Source organism: Chiloscyllium punctatum, chromosome 36 (genome assembly GCF_047496795.1).
Source record: "Chiloscyllium punctatum isolate Juve2018m chromosome 36, sChiPun1.3, whole genome shotgun sequence".
Taxonomy (NCBI): Eukaryota; Metazoa; Chordata; class Chondrichthyes; order Orectolobiformes; family Hemiscylliidae; genus Chiloscyllium; species Chiloscyllium punctatum.
The window spans coordinates 49,391,591-49,417,538 of NC_092774.1; the positions used below are offsets into that span (position 1 = coordinate 49,391,591).

The following is a 25,948-nucleotide window of genomic DNA, read 5'->3' on the forward strand; positions in this document are numbered from 1 at the left end:
CCCACTGACCGCCCCCCCCCCCCCCCCCCCCCCCCCCCCCCCCCCCCCCCCTCCCCCCCCCCACCCCCCCCCCCCCCCCCCCCCCCCCCCCCCCCCCCCCCCCCCCCCCCCCCCCCCCCCCCCCCCCCCCCCCCCCCCCCCCCCCCCCCCCCCCCCCCCCCCCCCCCCCCCCCCCCCCCCCCCCCCCCCCCCCCCCCCCCCCCACCCCCCCCCCCCCCCCCCCCCCCCCCCCCCCCCCCCCCCCACCCCCCCCCCCCCCCCCCCCCCCCCCCCCCCCCCCCCACCCCCCCCCCCCCCCCCCCCCCCCCCCCCCCCCCCCCTCCCCCCCCCCCCCCCCCCCCCCCCCCCCCCCCCCCCCACCCCCCCCCCCCACCCCCCCCCCCCCCCCCCCCCACCCCCCCCCCCCCCCCCCCCCCCCCCCCCCCCCCCCCCCCCCCCCCCCCCCCCCCCCCCCCCCCCCCCCCCCCCCCCCCCCCCCCCCCCCCCCCCCCCCCCCCCCCCCCCCCCCCCCCCCCCCCCCCCCACCCCCCCCCCCCCCCCCCCCCCCCCCCCCCCCCCCCCCCCCCCCCCCCCCCCCCCCCCCCCCCCCCCCCCCCCCCCCCCCCCCCCCCCCCCCCCCCCCCCCCCCCCCCCCCCCCCCCCCCCCCCCCCCCCCCCCCCCCCCCCCCCCCCCCCCCCCCCCCCACCCCCCCCCCCCCCACCCCCCCCCCCCCCCCCCCCCCCCCCCCCCCCCACCCCCCCCCCCCCCCCCCCCCCCCCCCCCCCCCCCCCCCCCCCCCCCCCCCCCCCCCCCCCCCCCCCCCCCCCCCCCCCCCCCCCACCCCCCCCCCCCCCCCCCCCCCCACCCCCCCCCCCCCCCCCCCCCCCCCCCCCCCCCCCCCCCCCCCCCCCCCCCCCCACCCCCCCCCCCCCCCACCCCCCCCCCCCCCCCCCCCCCCCCCCCCACCCCCCCCCCCCCCCCCCCCCCCCCCCCTCCCCCCCCCCCACCCCCCCCCCCCCCCCCCCCCCCACCCCCCCCCCCCCCCCCCCCCCCCCCCCACCCCCCACCCCCCCCACCCCCCCCCCCCCCCCCCACCCCCCCCCCCACCCCCCCCCACCCCCCCCCCCCCCCCCCCCCACCCCCCCCCCCCCCCCACCCCCCCCCCCCCCACCCCCCCCCCCCCCCCCCCCCCCCCCCCCCCCCCCCACCCCCCCCCCCCCCCCCCCACCCCCACCCCCCCCCCCCCCCCCCCCCCCCCCCCACCCCCCCCCCCCACCCCCCCCCCCCCCCCCCCCCCCCCCACCCCCCCCCCCCCCCCCCCCCCCCCCCCCCACCCCCCCCCCCCCCCCCCCCCCCCCCCCCCCCCCCCCCACTGCCGTCCCCGCTCCTCCCCCACTGACCGTCCCCGCCCCGTCCCCACTGACCGTCCCCCCTGCCCCGTCCCCCGCTCCGTCCCCACTGACGTCCTCGCTCCGTCCCCACTCGACCGTCCCGCTCCGGCCCACTGACCGTCCCCACTGACCGTCCCCACTGACCGTCCCCGATCCGTCCCCACTGACCGTCCCCACTCCGGCCCCACTGACCGTCCTCACTGACCGTCCCCGCTCCGGCCCCACTGACCGTCCCCACTGACCGTCCCGCTCCTTCCCCACTGACCGTCCCCACTGACCGTCCCCACTGACCGTCCCCGCTCCGTCCCCACTGACCGTCCCCACTGACCGTCCTCGCTCCGTCCCCACTGACCGTCCTCGCTCCGTCCCCACTGACCGTCCCCGCTCCGTCCCCACTGACCGTCCCCACTGACCGTCCCCACTGACCGTCCCCACTGACCGTCCCCACTGACCGTCCCCACTGACCGTCCCCGCTCCGTCTCCACTGACCGTCCCCGCTCCGTCCCCACTGACCGTCCCGACTGACCGTCCCCGCTCCTTCCCGACTGACCGTCCCCGCTCCTTCCCCACTGACCGTCCCCGCTCCGTCCCCACTGACCGTCCCCACTGACCGTCCTCGCTCCGTCCCCACTGACCGTCCTCGCTCCGTCCCCACTGACCGTCCCCACTGACCGTCCCCGATCCGTCCCCACTGACCGTCCCCACTCCGGCCCCACTGACCGTCCTCACTGACCGTCCCCGCTCCGGCCCCACTGACCGTCCCCACTGACCGTCCCCACTGACCGTCCCCACTGACCGTCCCCGCTTTGTCCCCGCTCCGGCCCCACTGACCATCCCCACTGACCGTCCCCGCTTCGTCCCCACTGACCGTCCCCGCTGACCGTCCCCGCTCCTTCCCCACTGACCGTCCCCACTGACCGTCCCCGCTCCGTCCCCACTGACCGTCCCCACTGACCGTCCCCGCTCCGTCCCCACTGACCGTCCCCGCTCCGTCCCCACTGACCGTCCCGCCCGTCCCCGCTCCGTCCCCACTGACCGTCCCGACTGACCGTCCCCGCTCCTTCCCCACTGACCGTCCCCGCTCCTTCCCACTGACCGTCCCCCGCTCCGTCCCCACTGACCGTCCCGACTGACCGTCCCCGCTCCTTCCCCACTGACCGTCCCGCTCCGTCCCCACTGACCGTCCCCACTGACCGTCCCCGCTCCGTCCCCACTGACCGTCCCCGCTCCTTCCCCACTGACCGTCCCCGCTCCTTCCCGACTGACCGTCCCCGCTCCGTCCCCACTGACCGTCCCCGCTCCGTCCCCACTGACCGTCCCCACTGACCGTCCTCGCTCCGTCCCCACTGACCGTCCTCGCTCCGTCCCCACTGACCGTCCCCGCTCCGGCCCCACTGACCGTCCCCACTGACCCGTCCCCACTGACCGTCCCCGATCCGTCCCCACTGACCGTCCCCGCTCCGGCCCCACTGACCGTCCTCACTGACCGTCCCCGCTCCGGCCCCACTGACCGTCCCCACTGACCGTCCCCGCTCCTTCCCCACTGACCGTCCCCGCTCCGTCCCCACTGACCGTCCCCACTGACCGTCCCTGCTCCGTCCCCACTGACCATCCCCACTGACCGGCCCCACTGACCGTCCCCGCTTTGTCCCCACTGACCGTCCCCGCTGACCGTCCCCGCTCCTTCCCCACTGACCGTCCCCACTGACCGTCCCCGCTCCGTCCCCACTGACCGTCCCCACTGACCGTCCTCGCTCCGTCCCCACTCCGTCCCCACTGACCGTCCCCACTGACCGTCCCCGCTCCGGCCCCACTGACCGTCCCCACTGACCGTCCCCACTGACCGTCCCCACTGACCGTCCCCACTGACCGTCCCCACTGACCGTCCCCACTGACCGTCCCCACTGACCGTCCCCACTGACCGTCCCCACTGACCGTCCCCACTGACCGTCCCCACTGACCGTCCCCACTGACCGTCCCCACTGACCGTCCCCGCTCCGGCACCACTGACTGTCCCCGCTCCGGCACCACTGACCGTCCCCGCTCCGGCACCACTGACCGTCCCCACTGACCGTCCCCGCTCCGGCCCCACTGACCGTCCCCCACTGACCGTCCCCGCTCCTTCCCCACTGACTGTCCCCGCTCCGGCCCCACTGACCGTCCCCACTGACCGTCCCCACTGACCATCCCCACTGACCGTCCCCACTGACCGTCCCTGCTCCGGCCCCACTGACCGTCCCCACTGACCGTCCCCGCTTCGTCCCCACTGACCGTCCCCGCTCTGGCCCTACTGACCGTCCCCACTGACCATCCCCGATCCGTCCCCACTGACCGTCCCCGCTCCGTCCCCACTGACCGTCCCCGCTCCGGCCGCACTGACCGACCCCACTGACCGTCCCCCGCTTCGTCCCCACTGACCGTCCCCGCTCCATCCCCACTGACCGGCCCCACTGACCGTCCCCACTGACCGTCCCCACTGACCGTCCCCACTGACCGTCCCCACTGACCGTCCTCACTGACCGTCCTCACTGACCGTCCCCGCTCCTTCCCCACTGACTGTCCCCACTGACCGTCCCCACTGACCGTCCCCACTGACCGTCCCCGCTCCGGCACCACTGACTGTCCCCGCTCCGGCACCACTGACCGTCCCCGCTCCGTCCCCACTGACCGTCCCCGCTCCGGCCCCACTGACCGACCCCACTGACCGTCCCCGCTTCGTCCCCACTGACCGTCCCCGCTCCATCCCCACTGACGGTCCCCGCTGACCGTCCCCGCTTCGTCCCCACTGACCGTCCCCGCTCCCGTCCCCACTGACCGTCCCCACTGACCGTCCCCGCTTCGTCCCCACTGACCGTCCCAACTCTGGCCCTACTGACCGTCCCCACTGACCATCCCCGATCCGTCCCCACTGACCGTCCCTGCTTCGTCCCCACTGACCGTCCCCGCTCCATCCCCACTGACGGTCCCCGCTCCGGCCGCACTGACCGACCCCACTGACCGTCCCCGCTTCGTCCCCACTGACCGTCCCTGCTTCGTCCCCACTGACCGTCCCCGATCCGTCCCCACTGACCGTCCCCGATCCGGCCCCACTGACCGACCCCACTGACCGTCCCCGCTTCGTCCCCACTGACCGTACCCGCTCCGTCCCCACTGACCGTCCCCGCTCCGGCCCCACTGACCGTCCCCACAGACCGTCCCCGCTCCGGCCGCACTGACCGACCCCACTGACCGTCCCCGCTCTGGCCCCACTGACCATCCCTGCTTCATCCCCACTGACCGTCCCCGCTCCATCCCCACTGACGGTCCCCGCTCTGGCCGCACTGACCGACCCCACTGACCGTCCCCGCTTCGTCCTCACTGACCGTCCCCGCTCTGGCCCCACTGACCATCCCCCCTCCGTCCCCGCTCCATCCCCACTGACGGTCCCCGCTCTGGCCGCACTGACCGACCCCACTGACCGTCCCCGCTTCGTCCTCACTGACCGTCCCCGCTCTGGCCCCACTGACCATCCCCCCTCCGTCCCCGCTCCATCCCCACTGACCGTCCCCGCTCTGGCCCTACTGACCGTCCCCACTGACCATCCCCGATCCGTCCCCACTGACCGTCCCCGCTCCGTCCCCACTGACCGTCCCCGCTCCGGCCGCACTGACCGACCCCACTGACCGTCCCCGCTTCGTCCCCACTGACCGTCCCCGCTCCGTCCCCACTGACCGTCCCCCGCTTCGTCCCCACTGACCGTCCCAACTCTGGCCCCACTGACCGTCCCCACAGACCGTCCCCGCTCCGGCCGCACTGACCGACCCCACTGACCGTCCCCGCTCTGGCCCTACTGACCATCCCTGCTTCGTCCCCACTGACCGTACCCGCTCCGTCCCCACTGACCGTCCCCGCTCCGGCCCCACTGACCGACCCCACTGACCGTCCCCGCTCTGGCCCTACTGACCATCCCTGCTTCGTCCCCACTGACCGTACCCGCTCCGTCCCCACTGACCGTCCCCGCTCCGGCCCCACTGACCGACCCCACTGACCGTCCCCGCTCTGGCCCTACTGACCATCCCTGCTTCGTCCCCACTGACCGTCCCCGCTTCGTCCCCACTGACCGTCCCAACTCTGGCCCCACTGACCGTCCCCACAGACCGTCCCCGCTCCGGCCGCACTGACCGACCCCACTGACCGTCCCCGCTCTGGCCCTACTGACCATCCCTGCTTCGTCCCCACTGACCGTCCCCGCTCCATCCCCACTGACGGTCCCCGCTCTGGCCGCACTGACCGACCCCACTGACCGTCCCCGCTTCGTCCCCACTGACTGTCCCTGCTTCGTCCCCACTGACCGTCCCCACTGACCGTCCCCGCTCCAGCCCCACTGACCGTCCCCGCTCCGGCCGCACTGACCGACCCCACTGACCGTACCCGCTCCGTCCCCACTGACCGTCCCCGCTCCGTCCCCACTGACCGTACCCGCTCCGTCCCCACTGACCGTCCCCACTGACCGTCCCCGCTCCGGCCGCACTGACCGACCCCACTGACCGTCCCCGCTCCGTCCCCACTGACCGTACCCGCTCCGTCCCCACTGACCGTACCCGCTCCGTCCCCACTGACCGTACCCGCTCCGTCCCCACTGACCATCCCCCCCTCCGTCCCCGCTCCATCCCCACTGACCGTCCCCACTCCATCCCCACTGACCTGTGACCCTCAGGTGTGTAAGACCCTTCACCCTCCAAGGCCCTAGTCACAGCCTCTCTCCGCTCCCAGGAACAGACATCAGTCTATCCCCTTCAGTTCCAGCAGAGATCCCAGTGGAAGGAGAATGGCCAGCGTTGTCCCAGTGTTTCCGGACCAGAGCTGGGATTATCCAGGGAATTCTAAAATCAGGAGGGGTGTTCAGAAGGTGAATAGCACCCGTCGCTCCCCTTGGGTGGGAGATGTTCACAACGAGAGGAGTATATTTTTACAGTGAGAGGAGAATGAATGAACAGGGACCTGAGGGGAATGTTTCTCCACCCAGAGGGTGGTCTAGCTGGTGAATACACTGCCCGAGGAAGTGGTGTCCGCACAGAGAGAGGGGGATCATTACAGACACTTCAGAAAGTGAACAGGCCCCAGACAGGGAAAGGGGACAGATTTAGTTCATCATTCCGAGATGCCGGTGTAGGACTGGGATGGACAATGTTACAAATCCCACAACACCAGGTCATCGTCCAGCTGGAAGCTCGAGCTGTCGGAGCACCTCTCCCTGACGAACAGCCATGTTTCTGTACAATCACACAGCTCAATCCCATCGTCCCAAACTACTCACAACCACCCCCTCACTCCAGGGGCTAGCAAAATAAACAAGACCATTCATTCGTGCTGATGGATGATTGGTTGGTTATTGATTAGTTCCTGGCAATTGGTTGGTTATAGATTGGCTCCTGGTGACTGGTTGGTTATTGATTGATTGGTTCCTGATGATTGGTTGGTTATAGATTGGCTCCTGGTGACTGGTTGGTTATTGATTGATTGGTTCCTGATGATTGGTTGGTTATTGATTGGTTCCTGATGATTGGCTCCTGGTGACTGGTTGGTTATTGATTGATTGGTTCCTGATGATTGGTTGGTTATTGATTGGTTCCTGATGATTGGTTGGTTATTGATTGATTGGCTCCTGATGATTGGTTGGTTATTGATTGGTTCCTGATGATTGGTTCCTGATGATTGGCTGGTTATTGATTGGCTCCTGGTGGCTGGTCAGTATGTAGTCACACTGGGTCCTGTGTTGTTTCAGTGGTAAGGATAGGAATCAATGTCCTGGCTTTGATTGGTGGAGCAGTGGGTGGTGAAAGGTCAGAGGGTAAGGTAATGTTTGGGGGAAAGGGGAAGGATGTGGAGGGGGATCTGGTACCAGCCTGGGCCCTGTGTGTCTCTGATGGGCCCTGAGCTTCCCCCCACCCCACCCCCCCACTCCTGGGCTGGTTATTGATGTGGTTATTGATTGATTGATTGGTTATTGATTGTGTTTCCTCAGGAAGTGATGGCAGGTCTGGGGCCAGAGCAGGTTCAGCTTCTCCTTCGAAACAAACACCTGGTGGTTCTTGGGGACTCTGGTAAATATACCTCGCACTGCCTGCCACCCCCCACCCCTCAATACATACGCCACACCCACCCCTCAATACATACCCCGCACCCACCCCTCAATACATACCTCGCACTGCCTGCCACCCCCCGCCCCTCAATACATACCCCACCCCCCACCCCTCAATACATACCCCGCACCGCCTGCCACCCCCCCACCCCTCAATACATACCCCACCCCCCACCCCTCAATACATACCCCACACCGCCTGCCACCCCCCACCCCTCAATACATACCCCACCCCCCACCCCTCAATACATACCCCACACCGCCTGCCACCCCCCCACCCCTCAATACATACCCCACCCCCCGCCCCTCAATACATACCCCACCCCCGCCCCTCAATACATACCCCACCCCCGCCCCTCAATACATACCCCACCCCCGCCCCTCAATACATACCCCACCCCCGCCCCTCAATACATACCCCACCCCCGCCCCTCAATACATACCCCACCCCCGCCCCTCAATACATACCCCACCCCCGCCCCTCAATACATACCCCACCCCCGCCCCTCAATACATACCCCACCCCCGCCCCTCAATACATACCCCACCCCCGCCCCTCAATACATACCCCACCCCCGCCCCTCAATACATACCCCACCCCCGCCCCTCAATACATACCCCACCCCCGCCCCTCAATACATACCCCACCCCCGCCCCTCAATACATACCCCACCCCCGCCCCTCAATACATACCCCACCCCCGCCCCTCAATACATACCCCACCCCCGCCCCTCAATACATACCCCACCCCCGCCCCTCAATACATACCCCACCCCCGCCCCTCAATACATACCCCACCCCCCGCCCCTCAATACATACCCCACCCCCGCCCCTCAATACATACCCCACCCCCGCCCCTCAATACATACCCCACCCCCGCCCCTCAATACATACCCCACCCCCACCCCCCACCCCCCGCCCCTCAATACATACCCCACCCCCACCCCCCACCCCCCGCCCCTCAATACATACCCCACCCCCACCCCCCACCCCCCGCCCCTCAATACATACCCCACCCCCACCCCCCACCCCCCGCCCCTCAATACATACCCCACCCCCGCCCCTCAATACATACCCCACACCCACCCCCCCCGCCCCTCAATACATACCCCACACCCACATCTATCTATATCTCTATATATCACACACCCCCTATATATCCTACACCATATTATATGTATCTATCCCCACACCCTGACCCCAAATATACCCCACACACCCCTCAATATATACCCCATACCCCACCCCCTTCAGTATCTACCCCCCTCAATATCTACCCCCACGTCCCCCTCAGTCTCTACCCTGCACACTGCCCCACACCCCCCCACAATATATACCTCCTCAATATATACCCTACACATGACCCCAAATATACCCCACCCACCCCCAAAACAAACACCTGGTGGTTCTGGGGGTCTCTGGTAAATATACCCCCCCCCCCCCCCACAATGTACACCCTTCAACCCCTATATATAGACATCACCCCAACATATACACCCCCTCATTTATACTCGCCTGCCTGGTAAATATACAACTCACTCACATTACCCCCCCCCCCCCCCCACAGTAGATATACACCCCTCCCTATGTAAATGTACACCCCCACCTCCCAAAGTAAAAACACAAACCCCGTAAAATAAAGATCCCACACATATTCCCATATACACCTCCCCCCCCACCCCACCCCACCCAAATACTTCCAAAGTAAATACACCCACCCCATACATGCCCCCATTATCTCCCCACCCCACCCTGTAACAGAGAACCTGGAAACAGTGATCGTGAGCAGTAAATGATGTGAGAATTAACATTGTTCCCAAAGCACTGGGTACCTGGAGCCCCCAGATAATGGTGTTCACCTGTCCTGTGATAGGGAGACAGTAGAGGGGCTGAATGGCCTGAAATGCCTGTAGTTCCTGTTTAATCTGTTGGCTCTGATGTCTGTCCTTCTGCAGTAGTAATCACTCTGTTCTGGTTCTCTTTTAATTTGCAGTTCAGCGTACAATCTACAAAGACCTGGTGCTGTTCCTGCAGACAGAGAACTGTCTTTCAGCTGGTCAACTCCGCAGTAAGGTGCAGTCAAACACAAGATGGTTTAGGGGCCGTGCAGGGTAATTGTGTTTTTGGTTGGGAATGTTGGAGAATCTGAGCAATCACTCCTGGTGGGGAAGGTACGAATGGTGGGGTCAGGGAGAAGCTGTATCCGTTAGGATGATCCCAATATTTAGGGATTGCTGCGTGAGCGCGAGCTAACCAGTTGGGACTCTACTCCCCGGAGAGTTCCGGAGGGGCTTCACTGAGTCAATGAAGATGTTTCTCCTCATGGGAGTCTCCAAACCAGAGGGCACTGTCTCAATAAAAGGGGCAGCAGTTTAATGGTGAAAAGGAACTCTCTCTGCAGCAAGACCTACAGGACTGGAGGACTCCTTAATAGTTAAGGCAGTGATAAAGTCTTGATCATCTCGGGAGTTGAGGGTTACAGCAGAAAATACAGGAAAGTGGACCTGAGGAATGTCCGGCTTGAGGGGCTGAATGGCCTGCTGTTGTACCTATTTCTTTGGGCCGGACAGGATGTGAGGGAATGGGGATGGTCAGCTTTCAGAGGTTTTGGGGTTTGGTGGGAGGAGCTGTGGGTGGAGTTTGGATCATGGGAGGGTCATTGGGGATTGAGGTCAGGAGTTGGGTAAACAGTGGGGTATAAAACCTTGTACTGATTCCCTCTATCCCTTCAAGGTCAGTTTGGGATATGAACAATTCTAATCTAGAAAGTGTGATCACATCCACTGACATCCATACAATTGCCAATCTACCCACTTCCCCATTCGCTGGACTGTGTCCGTCCTTTTTCAATTTGGATAATTTGCTCACTGTTCCCAATCTCTGTAGTTGTCATTGTGGCAAAGATAGTGTCAGCCCAGTGCCCTCACCAGGGTGTGGGCAGAGCCTTGGAGGGGCACTGACTAGTCCTGGTGTTCCTGCAAATCTTCTACATCCTAAGGGTATGTAAGGAAGTGGCTAATGAAATGGTGACTACTTTGGTTGTCGTCTTGGAGGGTTGGTATGGTAACACTGCCTCCCACCCCCAAACCTTTTTAAAAAAGGGAGGCAGAGTGAAAACCAGAAATCCGAGGTGCTGCATTTTGGGAAAGCAAATCTTAGCAGGACTTATACACTTAATGGTAAGGTCCTAGGGAGTGTTGCTGAACAAAGAGACCTTGGAGTGCAGGTTCATAGCTCCTTGAAAGTGGAGTCACAGGTAGATAGGATAGTGAAGAAGGCGTTTGGTATGCTTTCCTTTATTGGTCAGAGTATTGAGTACAGGAGTTGGGAGGTCATGTTGCGGCTGTACAGGACATTGGTTAGGCCACTGTTGGAATATTGTGTGCAATTCTGGTCTCCTTCCTATCGGAAAGATGTTGTGAAACTTGAAAGGATTTAGAAAAGATTTACAAGGATGTTGCCAGGGTTGGAGGGTCTGAGCTACAGGGAGAGGCTGAACAGGCTGGGGCTGTTTTCCCTGGAGCATCGGAGGATGAGGGGTGACCTTATAGAGGTTTACAAAATCATGAGGGACATGGAGAGGGTAAACAGACAAAGTCTTTTCCCTGGGGTCGGGGAGTCCAGAACTAGAGGGCATAGGTTTAGGGTGAGAGGGGAAAGATATAAGAGGATTGTTAAAGTGGAGATTTGAGGCGGCCCAGGGAATCCCTTATGGAGTCCGACCTGTAAAGCCTCTCTCTTGGTTTGTCCTGGAGATTGTACTCTTGGGAATAAAAACTCGTACAGACAGTTTAGTTTAATTTTAGTCATCCCCTTTATTCACTAACAGCATCATTGTTACAACATAACACTGATACCTATCAGCTAAACTAACTAGGTTCTAGTAACCCAGGAGAGGAGGGTACCAGCTCTTCAAGTGACCCAGCAGACTCCTCCGATGTAATGATACAAAGTGGCTTCCTTTTATACAAACATTTACAAAAACGTTGCATGGTCTTAATTAGACAGATAACAGTGAAAGGCAATAATTTGTGAGGAAGACTAGTTAGTTGACAGGTCTGTGTGCACTCGACTCATCACTCCTACAGGCCTTGAGTTACCCATCAAATGGGATAAACAAATCCAGCCGAGTTAGGTGTCTGCTGGTGAGAAGTTCCTATAAAGAAGTACCAATCTCAATTTAGTGGGAGATGTCATAAGGTAACCTTGCACAGCTCACATGTCTGATATCATTGTTTAACAAAATGGCTCCTTAGCAACGAGGGCAAACTTTTGACCATAAAATGGCTTCCTGACGTTGTTTCAGAATCTCTTCAATGTTAGGTTTAGAATAATTTTAAGCTGGGAGCAGATTCCTGCTCTTTATCTTAAGCACAGAATCATTCTGTACCTGAGGCTGAGATGTTACTGTAAGGTTGTATTTAAAAGACTTAAAATGATTAATTTGTCTCAAATTAAACATGCCTTCATTTCAGGGTTTTGATTCCAAGTCAAATAAGACATTTAAGATCTGATTTGTTAGGATTGACAGTGAGACGGTCTGGCGAGTGGCCGACAAGAACAGCAAGTAAATTAAAGCTTCATCAACATTTACCTTTTACAGAGTTTGTATTTAATAACTGGTGATGGTTACTCCATATCATCATAAAGTCCCAAAATGCAATTAAATTCAATCCAAAGCAGATGAGCAATAAGTTAACTTTCTACTGACTCCAACTAAAACGGTCTCTCTCTAATGTCCTTTTGAACTCGAGTCAGTGTTTTGTAATAGCGAAGATTTTTTTTGTCTGCCCTGCTTGCAAGGGGTAATAAGAATCCATTATAATGACAGCATCTGACTGTTAATTACAAAGCTTTTGATTGTACAGAGTTTCATTTCCGGGTCAGAATCAAACACGGTCATTAATTTCACCAGGGAACGGCTGTGAATGTTATCACTTGGTGTCCTGTTCACACAGATTCACCAGTGCTGAGGCAAACCTTCTTAACTGCCTAACAGCATCCTGTTCTCACTTGGTCAGCCCAGATGTCCCTATCTTCTGCATTCCTCGAGTCCCCCACCTTTTCCTGAGCCTTCCTGCCTGTCTATTTTCTAATGCAGTAAACGTGTTCTCTAATTCAGCATTACATGTTAGTCTAAATGTTTAAAGACCAGTTTTCAGGCTGTAGACTCTCTTGGGGTGGTGGGGGCTGGTACAATTCCAGCATTTCAAAGGCATCTGGATGGGTATATGAATAGGAAGGGTTTGGAGGGAGATGGGCCAAGTGCTGGCAGGTGGGACTCGATTAGGATAGCTGTCGGAATGAGTGAAGGGTCTGTTTCAGTGCTGTACACCTCTGATTCTGCAACTCATTGAGTCTGATATTAGCTGTGCAGAAAATACTGGAGTCCATTATATAAGTTTTAATAACAGAGCACTTAGAAAACAGTGACAGATTTGGACACAGTCAGCAAGGAGTTCCAAAAGGGAAATTCAAGTGGGTGAGGTTGGAGAAAGTGGAGTTTGGAGCTGGATGGACCACTGGACAAAGAGTGAGAATAACTGGGTCTGTTTCTGAAAGGCAGGCAGTGGTTAGTGGGGTCCCACAGGGATCAATACTGGGACCTCAGCTATTCACTATATATGGTCCTGATTTAGACGAGGGAACTTAATCCAGTATCTCCAAACCTGCAGATAATCCAAAAATGGGATTTGGACAGGCTGAGGGAGAGGGCAGATGCATGGCCAATGCAGTATCGTGTGGATAAATGTAAGACTATCCACTTTGAGAGTAATAAACTGGAAGGCAGATTTGTACCTGGAATGGCTGGCTCTCAGTTGAGGGTTGGGAGTTATCAGTGAGACTGAGGTATCCTGTACAAGCTGCTGAAGGCCCTTCATAGTAAAGGGGGAGGGGGGGGGGGTCAGGAACCAGAGCAAAGATGTCCTGAGTGATCCAGGACCTTGGTGAGAGCACACCTGAGTGTGGAGTAGAGTTTACTCTCCCTTCCTGAGGAAGGATGTTCTGCTGATGGAGGGTGTGCAGGGAAGGGTTACCAGACCGATCCCTGGGGTAGTAGGACTGATGGATGTGGAGAAACTGGATTGGTTAGGATTCCATTTGCAGGAACAATTCTTAGAAATTATCAAGCTCAGTCAGTACAAAACCAAGCTGAACGCAGGAAGAATGTTCCAGATGGAGTCCAGAACCAGTGAAAGGAGAAACCATTTAGGACTGAGCTGAGGGGGAATGATTCCATCTAGACCGAGTCTGTTGCCATATCTGGCTCCGATCGTGATGGAGTGAACAATGTTACAGGTTTTCAAGAGTTTGTTGTACTCTGGGCTGAAGGGTGTGGGGAGGAAGCAGGGGACCATGTTGACTGACTAGCTGTGATCATGTTGAATAGTGAAGCAGACCCGCAGGGGGAAAGGTCTGTCCCTGCTCAGAGATTCAATATTTCCATATTCCCACCTTGCCAACTGCCTGGAACTGAAGACATGAGAAAGGGACAGGTGTCTGTCTGTAATTGTCCCAGGATGTGTTGAACCCATGTCTGTGACACGACCTCCAGCTTTGTTCTCGTTAGGAACCACAAGGTGTCCTGACACTAAACCTCTGGTACCAATCATCGTGAATAAATGTGATTTGGTGGCCATCATGGAGACATGGTTACAGAATGGTCATGACTAGAATTCAACATCCAGGGGGTACCAGACAGAGCTGAAGTAAAGCACAGCAGGTCAGGCAGTGTCTGAGGAGCAGGAGAATCGACGTTTCGGGCATGAGCCCTTCAGGAATTAGGAAAGTGTCCAGCAGGCTAAGATAAAAGGTAGGGAGGAGGGACTTGGGGGAGGGGTGTTGGAAATGCGATAGGTGGAAGGAGGTCAAGGTGAGGGTGATAGACCGGAGTGGGGGTGAGGGTGGAGAGGTCAGGAAGGTTAGGAAGGCAGTGCTGAGTTCGAGGGATTTGACTGAGACAAGGTGGGGGAGGGGAAATGAGGAAACTGGAGAAATCTGAGTCCATCCCTTGTGGTTGGAGGGTTCCTAGGCGGAAGATGAGGCGCTCTTCCTCCAACCATCGTGTTGCTATGGTCTGGCGATGGAGGAGTCCAAGGACCTGCATGTCCTTGGTGGAGTGGGAGTGGGAGGGGGAGTTAGTGTTCAGCCACGGGGTGGTTGGGTTGGAAGCCTGCTTGGCACACCCTCCTCATTCCTGAAGAAGGGCTTCTGCCCGAACCATCGATTCTCCTGCTCCTTTGATGCTGCCTGACCTGCTGCGCTTTTCCAGCAACACATTTTTAAGCTCTGATCTCCAACATCTGCAGTCCTCCCTTTTTCTCCTATTCTGAAGGACAGACAGGAAGGTAAAGGAGGTGCTGTCGCTCGGATATTCTGGGACAACATCAGGTTGGTCCTGAGAGACGATCACAGTTTGATGGAGCATTAGGGTCGAATCCATTTGGGTGGAAATGAGGAATTCCAGGAAGAGAATGTCACTGATCAGTGTCGTCTCTAGGCCCCCAACTAATAACATCACATTGGGACAGGCAATAAATAAGGAATTAACTACTGCCTGGGAAAAATGGTACGGCTGTTATCGGGGGGATTTTAATCTGTATGTAGATTGATCAAACCAGCTCAGTCAGGGTCACCTCGGAGTTTGTTTGAGTGGATCTGTGATCGTTTTATTGAACAGTGTGTAATGGAACCACTGAGGGAGTAGGGCTGTCCCAGATCGGGTCCTGTGTAATGAGACAGGAATAGTTAGGGTTCTCCTTGGAAGGAGTGATCACAGTCTGGTTGGATTTAGCACAGTGTGAGAAGATAAAATCCAATCCCAGGGTCCTGTGCTTGAATAAGGGGGGGGCTCTGTGATAGAGTGAGGGAGGACCTGGCGAAAGGAGATGGAAACAGACTTCATGGTGTGACCGTTGATGAGCAGCGGGGGACCTTCAACGACATTTTTCAAAGTGTTCAGCAAAAGTATATCCTGGTGAGAAGGACTGACTGTAAGAGGGGTAATCTGCCATGGGTGTCTGAGGAAATAAGGCTGGCTATTCCTGTGAAAGGGAAGGCAAATACAAAGTGGCCAAAACCAGCAGGAGTCGAGAAGATTGCAAGAACTTTAAAGGTCAAGAGAGAGCCACAAACCGAGCTGTAAAGCAAAGAAAGAGGAAAAAAAAACTAGCACAGAATAGAAGGACAGATAGTCAAGGTTTCTATAAATCTATAAAACAACAGAGTGGCTAAAGTAAATGTGGGTCCTTTCAAGGGTAAGAAAGGGGCAGTTAGTTATGGGATATGAGGAAATGCCCAAGGTATTGACCCAGGTCCTGTCAAAGCCTCCGAGTGCTTCAGTGGCTAAGGGAGCACTCCCTACTGGAGTCTACTCCACCTTCCCTGGTTCTTTCCCTGAGATCGTTCAATTACCTGGAATAAAATTCTTACAGGCAGTCCATTAAGGTTTAGTACATTTATTGAAACGTTTACTACAGTATCACAGTTACAGGGCACCAAGCCCTAGTCTCAGTCGAGGTTATAAAACCTCAGCAGAGTAATGGTACCAGCACTTACCAACCCCAAGCTCTCCGACAACTCTGAAAATGGCATTCCCTGTCTTTAAGATTGATACAGTTTTTGCCCACGAAACATGTCAGTCAAGTGCCTGCTGCTGAACATGTCCTTCCCACATTCCTGCTCTGCCTGTGATGAATGTTAGTTTTCTGATCACATGACTGGAATAACGATGGTGATTGTCCTGACTCAGGTGCTGGAATTGTGTTCATAACCTCCAGTTTGGTCACATACTCATTACCTCGTTTCCTTGTTTAGACCTGATTACTGACTGGGTTCTGCCTTAAACCCATTCCTCATTGCTTTCCACCTCCCATGCTTGGGAGGTAAATTCTTTATTCAAACTCCTTTTGTCTTCCCCTGTAGGTACTTGAAGTGATCTCTGTCCCTCCTTAATGACTAACTGTTCAGGTTCATAGCTGCTTAAAGTTGTTGTTGTAGTTGTTCAGAGCTGGACGTGGCTCATCAACATTACCTTAGTACTGTCTCCTCTTGCTGTATTTCTACCATTCTTTGGGTTCTTCAATTTGATGCTTTGCCCTTGTGTCCTTTCTCAGTACTCTGCATTGATCTCCACAGTGGTGGATACTATAAACCTGTCAGTAAGTGACCAAGGTAGGTGAGGACCTGGAGACCATTCTTATTACAGAAGAGCGAGTGTTGGGTAAACTAATGGAGTTCAGGGTAGAGATGGTTAAAAACCAGCACTGTAGATGTTGGAAACCAGAGTCTAGATCAGAGTGGGGTGCTGGAAAAGCACAGCAGGTCCGGCAGCATCCGAGGAGCAGGAAAATCAGCATCTCCAGCAAAAGCCCTTCATCAGGAATAGTTGCCCGAAATGCTGATTTTTTTTTTTTTTTTTTTTTCCCTGCTCCTCGGATGCTGCCTGACCTGCTGTGTTTTTCCAGCACCACTCTAATCTAGACTCTGGATAGGTAAGTCTCCTGGTCCTGATGGAATGTATCCTTGGGTACTAAGAGATGGGGGGAGAAATAGCAGGTGGACTGGTAGTAATTTCCCAAAATTCACTGGACTCTGGGGCAGTCACAGCAAATTGGAAAACAGCAAATGTGACTCCACTGTTTAAAAAGGCAAGTAGACAAAAAGGGAATTTATAGACCAGTTAGCTTAACCTCTGTAGTGGGGAAGATGCTGGAGTCTATTATCAAAGGAGAAATAGCAGGGCATCTTAAAATAAATAATCTTTGAGGCTACTGCAGAAGCAAAGGATGTTAGGGGTAGAGTATTCGTGTGGATAGAGGATTGGTTGACTGACAGGAAACAGAGTGGGGATAAATGAGTGTGATTCTGGCTGGTGATCAGTGACTAATGGTGTCTCTCAGGGATCAGTGTTGGGACCACAATTGTTTACAATCGATATGGATGATTTGGCGTTGGGGACCATGTGTATTTGCCGATGACACAAAGATGAGTGGCAGAGCAAAGTGAGCAGTGGGCTGTGAAACCTCAGAGGAACAGGGACACATTGAGTGAGTGGGCAAAGGTCTGGCAGATGGAATACAATGTTAGTAAATGTGAAGTCATCCATTTTTGGTCAGAGTAACAGCAAAATAGATTATTACTTGAATGGTAAAAGTTGCAGGATGCTGGTGTGCAGAGGGAGCTGGGTGTCCTTGTACATGAATCACAGGAGGTTGGTCTGTAGGTACAACAGGTCATTAGGAAGGCACATGGCATTTTATCCTTCATTGCTAAAGGGGTTGTGTTTAAAAGCAGGGAGGTGATGTTACAGCAGTATAGGGTGCTGGTGAGGCCACACCTGGAGTACTGTGTACAGTTTTGGTCTCCTTATTTGAGAAAGGATGTACTGGCTGTGGAGGGGCTGCAGAGGAGGTTCACTGGGTTCATTCTGGAGTTGAGTGGCTTGGCTCATGAGGAGAGACCGAGTAGATTGGGATTATATCCATTGGAATTCAGAGGAATGAGGGGGATCTTGTAAAAGTATATGAAGAGAATGGATAAAATTGAGGTAGAGGAATTTCCACTAGTGAGTGAGACTAGGACAAGAGGACATGGTCTCCAGGTTAGAGGGAACAGGTTTAGGACTGAACTGGGAAGGAACTTCTTTAACCAGAGGGTGGTTAATCTATGGAGCTCCCTGCCCAGGGAATTGTTGATGAGATTTCAGTAATCGCTCTTTGAACAGTAAAGGAATTAAGGGGCAAGGTGAGAGGGTGGGTAAGTGGAGCTGAGTCAGTGAAAAGATCAGCCATGATCATATTGAATGGAAGAGCAGGCTCAAAGGGGCTGAACAGCCTCCCCCTCCCTCACCCCACCCCCTCCCTCACCCCTGCTCCTGGTTCTGATGATCTTGTGTTCTTTGAAGGGCTTTGTAAATGTTGGGTTTTTTGTGTGGGTGGGGGGGGGGCGGGGGGGGAGATGAGTGTGCATATACAGACAGCACATGGGGGTGATCTATAAAACCTGCAGACTGACGGGGGTGGGGGTGGGAATCTAGCATTAAGACAGTTTTCCCCCTCCCCTCACCCAGAGTCAGGATGGGTGCCGAATCATAGAACATAGAACATAGAACATAGAACATAGAACATAGAACATAGAACATAGAACATAGAACATAGAACATAGAACATAGAACAATACAGCGCAGTACAGGCCCTTCAGCCCTTGATGTTGCGCCGATCAAAGCCCACCTAACCTACACTAACCCACTATCCTCCATATACCTATCCAATGCCCGCTTAAATACCCATAAAGAGGGAGAGTCCACTACTGCTACTGGCAGGGCATTCCATGAACTTACGACTCGCTGAGTGAAGAACCTACCCCTAAAATCCTTGAAGACCAAGATGTCATTGGACCCAGGAGGGTGTGAACCTTTGGAATTGTCTGCACAGGGTGTTTGCTGTGAGGAAGATTCAATGTTATGTTCCATCCTTCCTGTGAGGGTCTGACTAACTTGGCATGTTGTGTTTGAAGGGAGAGCCAAGCTTCAAGGGAGACCAGCTGGTCGAAGGAGGGAAGCTGAGTAACAGTACAGAATACCGGGAAGTTCGACTGTATCACAGCCCCACTCATCTCCTTCAGTTTTATTTCATCACACGGATTTACTCTGACTACGTGGACAGGGTCTTGGCTGGTTTCCAAAGAGAACCACAACCTGATATCCTTATTGTTAACTCGTGTGTCTGGGATATCTCCAGGTATGGAGCTGAGAACCAGGGCAGGGGGATTGTAATGGCAGAGAGAGCTGACTCCAGCTGGTGTTATTGGGCAGTTCGTGTCTGTGTCTGTGTCTGTGTCTGTGTCCTCAGGCAGCATCTGAGGAGAAGGAGTTGATTCCTGATGAAGGGCTTGTGCCTGAAACGTCAATCCCCTGTTCCTCGGATATTGCCTGACCTGTTGTGCTTTTCCAGCACCACCCTCTGTGACTATTTTCATATAACACAAACTTGTGAATGTCCTTCTGGAGTTGTTTCACATCATCCCCCAATTCAGCTCTCTTTTCCCTCCCTCTCCCTCTCCCTCTCTTCCCTCTCTTTTCCCTCCCATCCCCCCCCACCAAGGTATGGTTCCAATTCAATCGAGCAATATCGAGAGAATCTGGCCAAATTCTTCAGCCGGCTAAGAGAGGTCATCCTCCCAGAATGCCTTGTGATCTGGAACATGACGATGCCTCTGGGTGAAAAGATCAAAGGTGGCTTCCTGATACCAGAGGTACGGTCGTTAGAAATGCTGCCAGAACACGCTATAATAGTGACTAATGTATCACCTTCAAAGCAGACTTTGGTCAGGGGACGTGTAGCTGTAGCTATAACGGTAGACCAGGACAGGACAGGGTGTTGTGCTGAACATGATGCTGAATTAAACTAATCCCATCTGCCTGCCCTGGCCCATATCCTCCCACTCCTTGCATATTCCTGTATTTATCGAAAACCTCCCCCTCAAAGTTTCGATTGTACCTGCATCCCCCTCCCTGGCAGCGTATTCCAGCCTCCTACCACTCTGTAAATGCCTTGTCCCTCACATCTCTGATGAACTTCCCCCTCTCCCCTTAAGTCCATGCCCCCTATTATTAGACACTTCAACTCTGGGGGAAAAGATTCTGACTATCAAAATACAGAAAATGTACAGCCCAGGAACAGGCCCTTCGGCCCTCCAAGCCTGAGCTGATCCAAATCCACTGTCTAAACCTGTCGCCCAATTCCTAAACACCTGTATCCCTCTGCTCCCCACCATCTGTCCAGACACATCTTAAATGAATCTCCCGTGCCTGCCTCTCCCACCTCTGCTGGTAGCACGTTCCAGACACCCACCACCCTCTGTGTGAAGTACTTGCCACGTGTATCCCCTTAAACTTTCCACCTCTCATCTTGAAAACGTGACCTCTCGATATTGAATCCTTCACCCTGGGAAAAAGTTTATCTCTATCCACCTTGTCTGTACCCTTCATGATTTTGTAAACCTCAATCAGGTCCACCCTCAATCTCCTCCTTTTTCCTAATGAAAATAAACCTAACCTACTCAACCTCTCTCCATAGCTACCACCTTCCATACCAGGCAACATCCACGTAAACCTTCTCTGCACCCTCTCCAAAACATCCACATCCTTTTGGTAATGTGGTGACCAGAACAGTACACCGTATTCTAAATGTGGCTGAACCAATGTCTTGTACAATGTTAACATGACTTGCCAGCTCTTATACTCAATACCCCGTCCAATGAAGGCAAGTGTACTATATGCCTTCTTGACCACTCTATCCACCTTCAGGGTACAATGGACCTGCACTCCCAGATCTCTCTGCCCATCAACTTTTCCCAAGGCTCTTCCTATTGACCCTATCTATGTATCTCCATTTTCTAGAATTAGTGCTTCCAATTAAACCCATTGGACTCTAACCTAGTGTTTGTGATGATTTTTTAACATCCTGGTATGTGGTGACCCAGAATTGAACACCGTACTGTCACCAAACCAAACACTAATAAAGCTGCAAAATGACATCCTGCCTCAGTCCTCGAATCCCTGACCAATCGAAACTGGCATGTCCTCTGCCTCCTTTAGCTCTGGTGTGTGTTGCTTGTGTTTTAACGTGCTGTGTGTTTTGGATATAGTTGCAGTACCTGGAGATGAGCTTGCGTTACGATGTGATTGAAGCTAATTTCTACAGTGCCCTTTTAGCTGATGCTCATGGCTTTGATGTGTTAGACTTGCACCACCAATTCCGGTTTGCACTACACCACCGAGCAGCTGATGGTGTTCACTGGAGCCACGTTATTCATCGGCAAATTTCCCAGCTCCTGCTCGAACACATTGCGTCTGCCTGGGGTGTGGCTCTGCCCCCTGGGAAACCACAAGGTAATATGATATCAGCTCCTGCCCCCACCCCCCCCACCCCCCCCCCCCCCCCCCCAAATCAGGTCAGGACAGGGGAGGAGGCACAAGCCCCAGTCCCTGACTGAAGGGGACAGTGCGCTGCTCGTGATGCATTCATGTGTTACCTGTTCCATCCTGACCCATGGGTGGTTCTGTTCACAGCCTCTGTCCCAGTGTGTCGGTCACAGACCTGGCGAATACCCAGTAGTAATCCTGCTGAAGTGGACTTCATCGCTGACTGTCTGGAGTCCAACTGGGGTCAGCCTTTTCCAGGATACACCAGCTTCCACAACGTGAACCCCAACGGTATGATAGACACTTACTCTGTTCACACAAGGCTCTTTGCTAAGGCTCTCACTGTGATAGAGAGGGAGGGGGTTAGTCAGGGCTGGGAGCAGGGAGTTTGTGGCTACAGGGGGATGTGCTAACTCTCTCTTGAGGCTGTCATTTTTGGATAATGTATTTGGAGTTACAATGCCTGCTATTGCAGTACAAATGGCTACATGAAGTCCAAAAGTTTGGCAGAAGACCAGGCAAACTGGCTGGACACTCTACTGAGGAGGGGGTTAATGGGAGCACTGTCACAGTTACACCACAGAGGGAGGGCAGCAAGGTCTGCCTGGTGCTGTTCCTGGCATGTCCTCCTGCACTCTCCATTGAACCAGGGTTGATCCCTTGGCTTGATGGTAATGGTTGAGTGGGGGATATGCCGGGCCATGAGGTTACAGATTGTGCTGGAGTACAATTCTGCTGCTGGTGATGACCCACCGTGTCTCATGGATGCCCCGTCCTGAGTTGTTAGATCTGTTTGAACTCTGTCCCATTTAGCAGGGTGACAGTGCCTCACAACACGATGGAGGGTATTCTCAATGTGAAGGTGGGACTTTGTCTCCACAAGGACAGTGCGGTGGTCACTCTCACCGATACTGTCATGGTCAGATACACCTGCAGCCAGAGATTGGTGAGGATGAGGTCAGGATGGTTTTCCCTCTTGTTGGTTCCCTCCCCACCTGCCCCAGACCCAGTCTAGCAGCGATGCCCTTTAGGACCCGACCAGCTCGATCAGTAATGCTGCTGCCGAGCCACTCTTGGTGGTGGGACTTTGAAATCCCCCACCCAGGGTACATTCTGTACCCTTACCACCCTCAGTGCTTCCTCTGAGTGTTGTTCAACATGGAGGAGTAATGATTCATCAGCCGAGGGGGGGCGGTACGTGGTAATGCAGCAGGAGGTTTCCTTGCCCGTGTTTCACCTGAAGCTATGAGACTTCATGGGGTCCGGAGTCAAAGTTGAGGATTCCCAGGGCAACTCCCTCCCGACTGTATCCCACTGTGCTGCCCCCTCTGCTGGGCCTGTCCTGCGGGTGGGACAGGACCTATCCAGGAATGGGGATGGTGATGGTGGGGTCTGGGACACTGTCTCTAAGGTATGATCCCGTGAGTATGACTAGTCCAGCGACAGTCTGAGAGACAGCTCTCCCAGTTTTGGCACTCGGCCTGTGATGAGGGCCAAGTGCTGGCAAATGGGACAAGATTAGTTTAAGATATCTGGTCAGCATGTGACCCTGTTAGTAAGGACAACTTTGCAGGGTCGATGGCTATTTTTTTGCTGTTATAATTTCTGAAGCCTCAGTTGATTCTCTCTAGTCTGTCTTTTCTGTTCTTGAATGAGCAGCAATTGGTCCAATTGGATGGCTTGCTGGGTCATTCATTGGGCAGCTGAGAGCCAACCACAGTGCTGGGACTGGAGTCACATTGGCCAGACCAGGTGAGATGTCCTCTGAAGGATCTCAGTGAGGCAGATGGGTTTCTTCCAACCATCAGCTGTGGTTTGATGGTTGTGAGGAGATTCATCAATATCAGGAATGAAGAGTCTAAATCCCATCATCTACCGTGATTGGGTTTGAACCTGGGACTCCAGAACATGAGCTGAGTTTCTACATTTATGGTTTTTGCTGGAAAAGCACAGCAGGTCAGGCAGCATCTGAGGAGCAGGAGAGTCCACGTTTCAGGCAGGAGCCCTTCATCAGGAATGAGGCTGGGAGCCTCAGGGGTGGAGAGATAAATGAGGGGGGTGGGGGTTGGGGGAAGAAGGTAGCTGAGTGTGTAATAGGTGGATGGAGGTGGGGGTAAAGGTGATAGGTCAGATGAGGGTGGGACAGATCATGAGGGCAGTGCTGAGCTGGAAGGTTGAAATTGGGGTGAGGTGGGGGAAGGGGAAATGAGGAAACTGGTGAAGACCACATTGATGCCCTGGGGTTGAAGTGTTCCGAGACGGAAGATGAGGCATTGGGGGCTGGGGAAATGGAAGTCTTGGAGTAGGTGGAGGGTGTGGGTGGTGTCTCGAACGTATGTGGGTAGTTCCTGGACTAGGGGGGGATGAGTTTGGGGCAGGAGCAGGCTGAGACAATGGGTCGGCCAGGGTGGTCAGGCTTGTGGATTTTGGGAAGGAGATAGAACCGGGCAGTGCGGGGTTCCCGGACTGAGGTGATGGTTTGGTGATTTTGGGGGGGGGGGGTGGGGTCATGATCGAGGGGGCGGTAGGAGGAGGTGTCTTCAAGTTGGCATCTGGCTTCAGCGGTGTAGAGGTCAGTGTGCCAGACTCCCACTGCACCCCCTTTATCTGCTGGTTTGATGGTGAGGTTGGGATTGGAGCAGAGGGAGTTAGCTATAGCCATGATATTAGTGTGATCCTATCACCTCCAACAGCAGACACGTGTGCTTCAGGGGTTCAGAGTTTGACTAGTGTTGGAGACACTGTGGCCCATCTGTGAGGCTGGGAGTTACGTGGATGGCATAGAACATAAAACAATACAGTTCAGAACAGGCCCTTCGGCCCTCGATGTTGCGCTGCCCTGTGAACTATTCTCAGCTCGTCCCCCTACACTCTCCCAAAATCATCCATGTGCTTATCCAAGGATTGTTTAAATCTCCTTAATGTGGCATGTTCCAAGATGCTCACGCCTCCACTCAAAGGATTGAAGGGAAGAGAATGGGTGGATTAGATTACTTAGTGTGGAAACAGGCCCTTCGGCCCAACAAGTCCACACCGCCCCGCTGAAGCGTAACCCACCCATACCCCTACATCTACATCTACCCCTTACCTAACACTACGGGCAATTTCCCATGGCCAATTCACCTGACCTGCACATCTTTGGAGTGTGGGAGGAAACCGGAGCACCCGGAGGAAACCCACGCAGACACAGGGAGAACGTGCAAACTCCACACAGTCAGTCGCCTGAGGCGGGAATTGAACCCGGGTCTCTGGTGCTGTGAGGCAACAGTGCTAACCACTGTGCCACCGTGCTGCCCACGGTGGTTTGGTACAAGGGGGATGTCTTCACCAGAGAGTGGGGATGTTGTGGGATTAAATACCCCCTCGCTGTGATCATTCTGCCCCTGTCCCTCCTTCCCAGATAGTGATTCCAGATTCCCACCATCCTCTTGGTGCAAAACATTTTCCTCATCTTCTCTGAACCTCCAGTCCCTTCATTTAAATCCAGGCCCCTCTGCTCACTGACTCTCCATCAAGGGGAATCTATCTTCAGCCCAGTCAAAGCCGAGAGAATCTCCCCTGTATCCTGTCCGGTGCAATCCCATCTCTGGAAAACCGACACTGCGTGCTCTCTCGGCCAGGACAATGACAAGACCAAAACTGTAATGAGTCCTCTGGGTGTGACCACTCCAAACTGCTGGGTCAAGTGGAGTGGAGGTCACAGGCAAACCTTCTGTGAATGGGGCTCTCTCTTCCCCCACCGTCCTTGATGGGAAAGCTGGTGTATCTGTTTATTGTGAACTTCCCGGGTAGATGGAGAGCAGCTGTTAACTGGGATGAGATCGGAAGGTTTTTAAATGATGGGCTGTGGACCTTGCCCTGGAGTGGGGAGGGCCTTTGTCCTAGTGTGCCCCCCACCCCCCCCACCCCTGTCCATCCCCCCCGCACTGACCTGTACTGTTTTGATTTCAGATCATTTGTCAATACCTGCCAAATCTCTGCCCAGGCTCCAGGACAACTGGGATCAATCAGCAGAACAGACCAGGAATTCCAGGGTGCTCCGGAATAACCAGCTAGTAATGAGACATCGACCATTACACAGCAGGATCCCAGTCCCATACAACCTGCCCCATTACAGTGGTCTCCACTAAACAGGGCTGTGGGAGGGGTGTGTCTCAGTCAGGTGTGTGTCTCAGTGAGAGTCAGGGCTGTGGGGGGGGGGTTGTCTCAGTGAGAGTCAGGGCTGTGGGGGGGTCTCTGTGAGAGTCAGGGCTGTGGGGGGGGGGCGGTTGTGTCTCAGTGAGAGTCGGGGCTGTGGGGAGTGTGTGTGTGTGTCTCAGTGAGAGTCAGAGCTGTGGGGGGGGTGGGGGGGGGTTGTGTCTCGGTGAGAGTCAGGGCTGTGTCTGAGGGACTAAGTACATTGGGGACAGTGGGGGACAGGGGGTGGGGGGATGGGATCACATGGAGGCTGGGTTTTACAGGATATACAGTTTTACTGCCGAAATCAGAGTATCTAAACTCCGTCTGGTTTTCTCAGGACTGTTGAGAAG

At 56.0% G+C, this 25,948-nt stretch overlaps 1 protein-coding gene across 1 annotated transcript; it reads left to right on the forward strand.

Annotated features, from left to right (window-relative positions):
- The first annotated feature begins 7,364 nt into the window (after window positions 1–7,364).
- On the forward strand, window positions 7,365–25,549 carry LOC140460088 (PC-esterase domain-containing protein 1A-like). The gene is made up of 7 exons (XM_072554489.1): window positions 7,365–7,454; window positions 9,486–9,565; window positions 19,010–19,233; window positions 19,597–19,747; window positions 21,143–21,386; window positions 21,567–21,710; window positions 25,371–25,549. The coding sequence occupies exons 1-7, from the start codon at window positions 7,382–7,384 to the stop codon at window positions 25,547–25,549; spliced, it is 1,095 nt and encodes a 364-aa protein (XP_072410590.1). The 5' UTR covers window positions 7,365–7,381.
- Window positions 25,550–25,948: the final 399 nt, after the last annotated feature.

Bases quoted from the DNA above. Each gene is read 5' to 3' on its own strand.
- LOC140460088 (XM_072554489.1), top strand. From the start codon at position 7,382: ATGGCAGGTCTGGGGCCAGAGCAGGTTCAGCTTCTCCTTCGAAACAAA. The intron at 19,748-21,142 runs GTACGGTCGTTA...TTTTGGATATAG, and splicing joins GTGGCTTCCTGATACCAGAG to TTGCAGTACCTGGAGATGAG. The intron at 21,711-25,370 runs GTATGATAGACA...TTTTGATTTCAG, and splicing joins CCACAACGTGAACCCCAACG to ATCATTTGTCAATACCTGCC.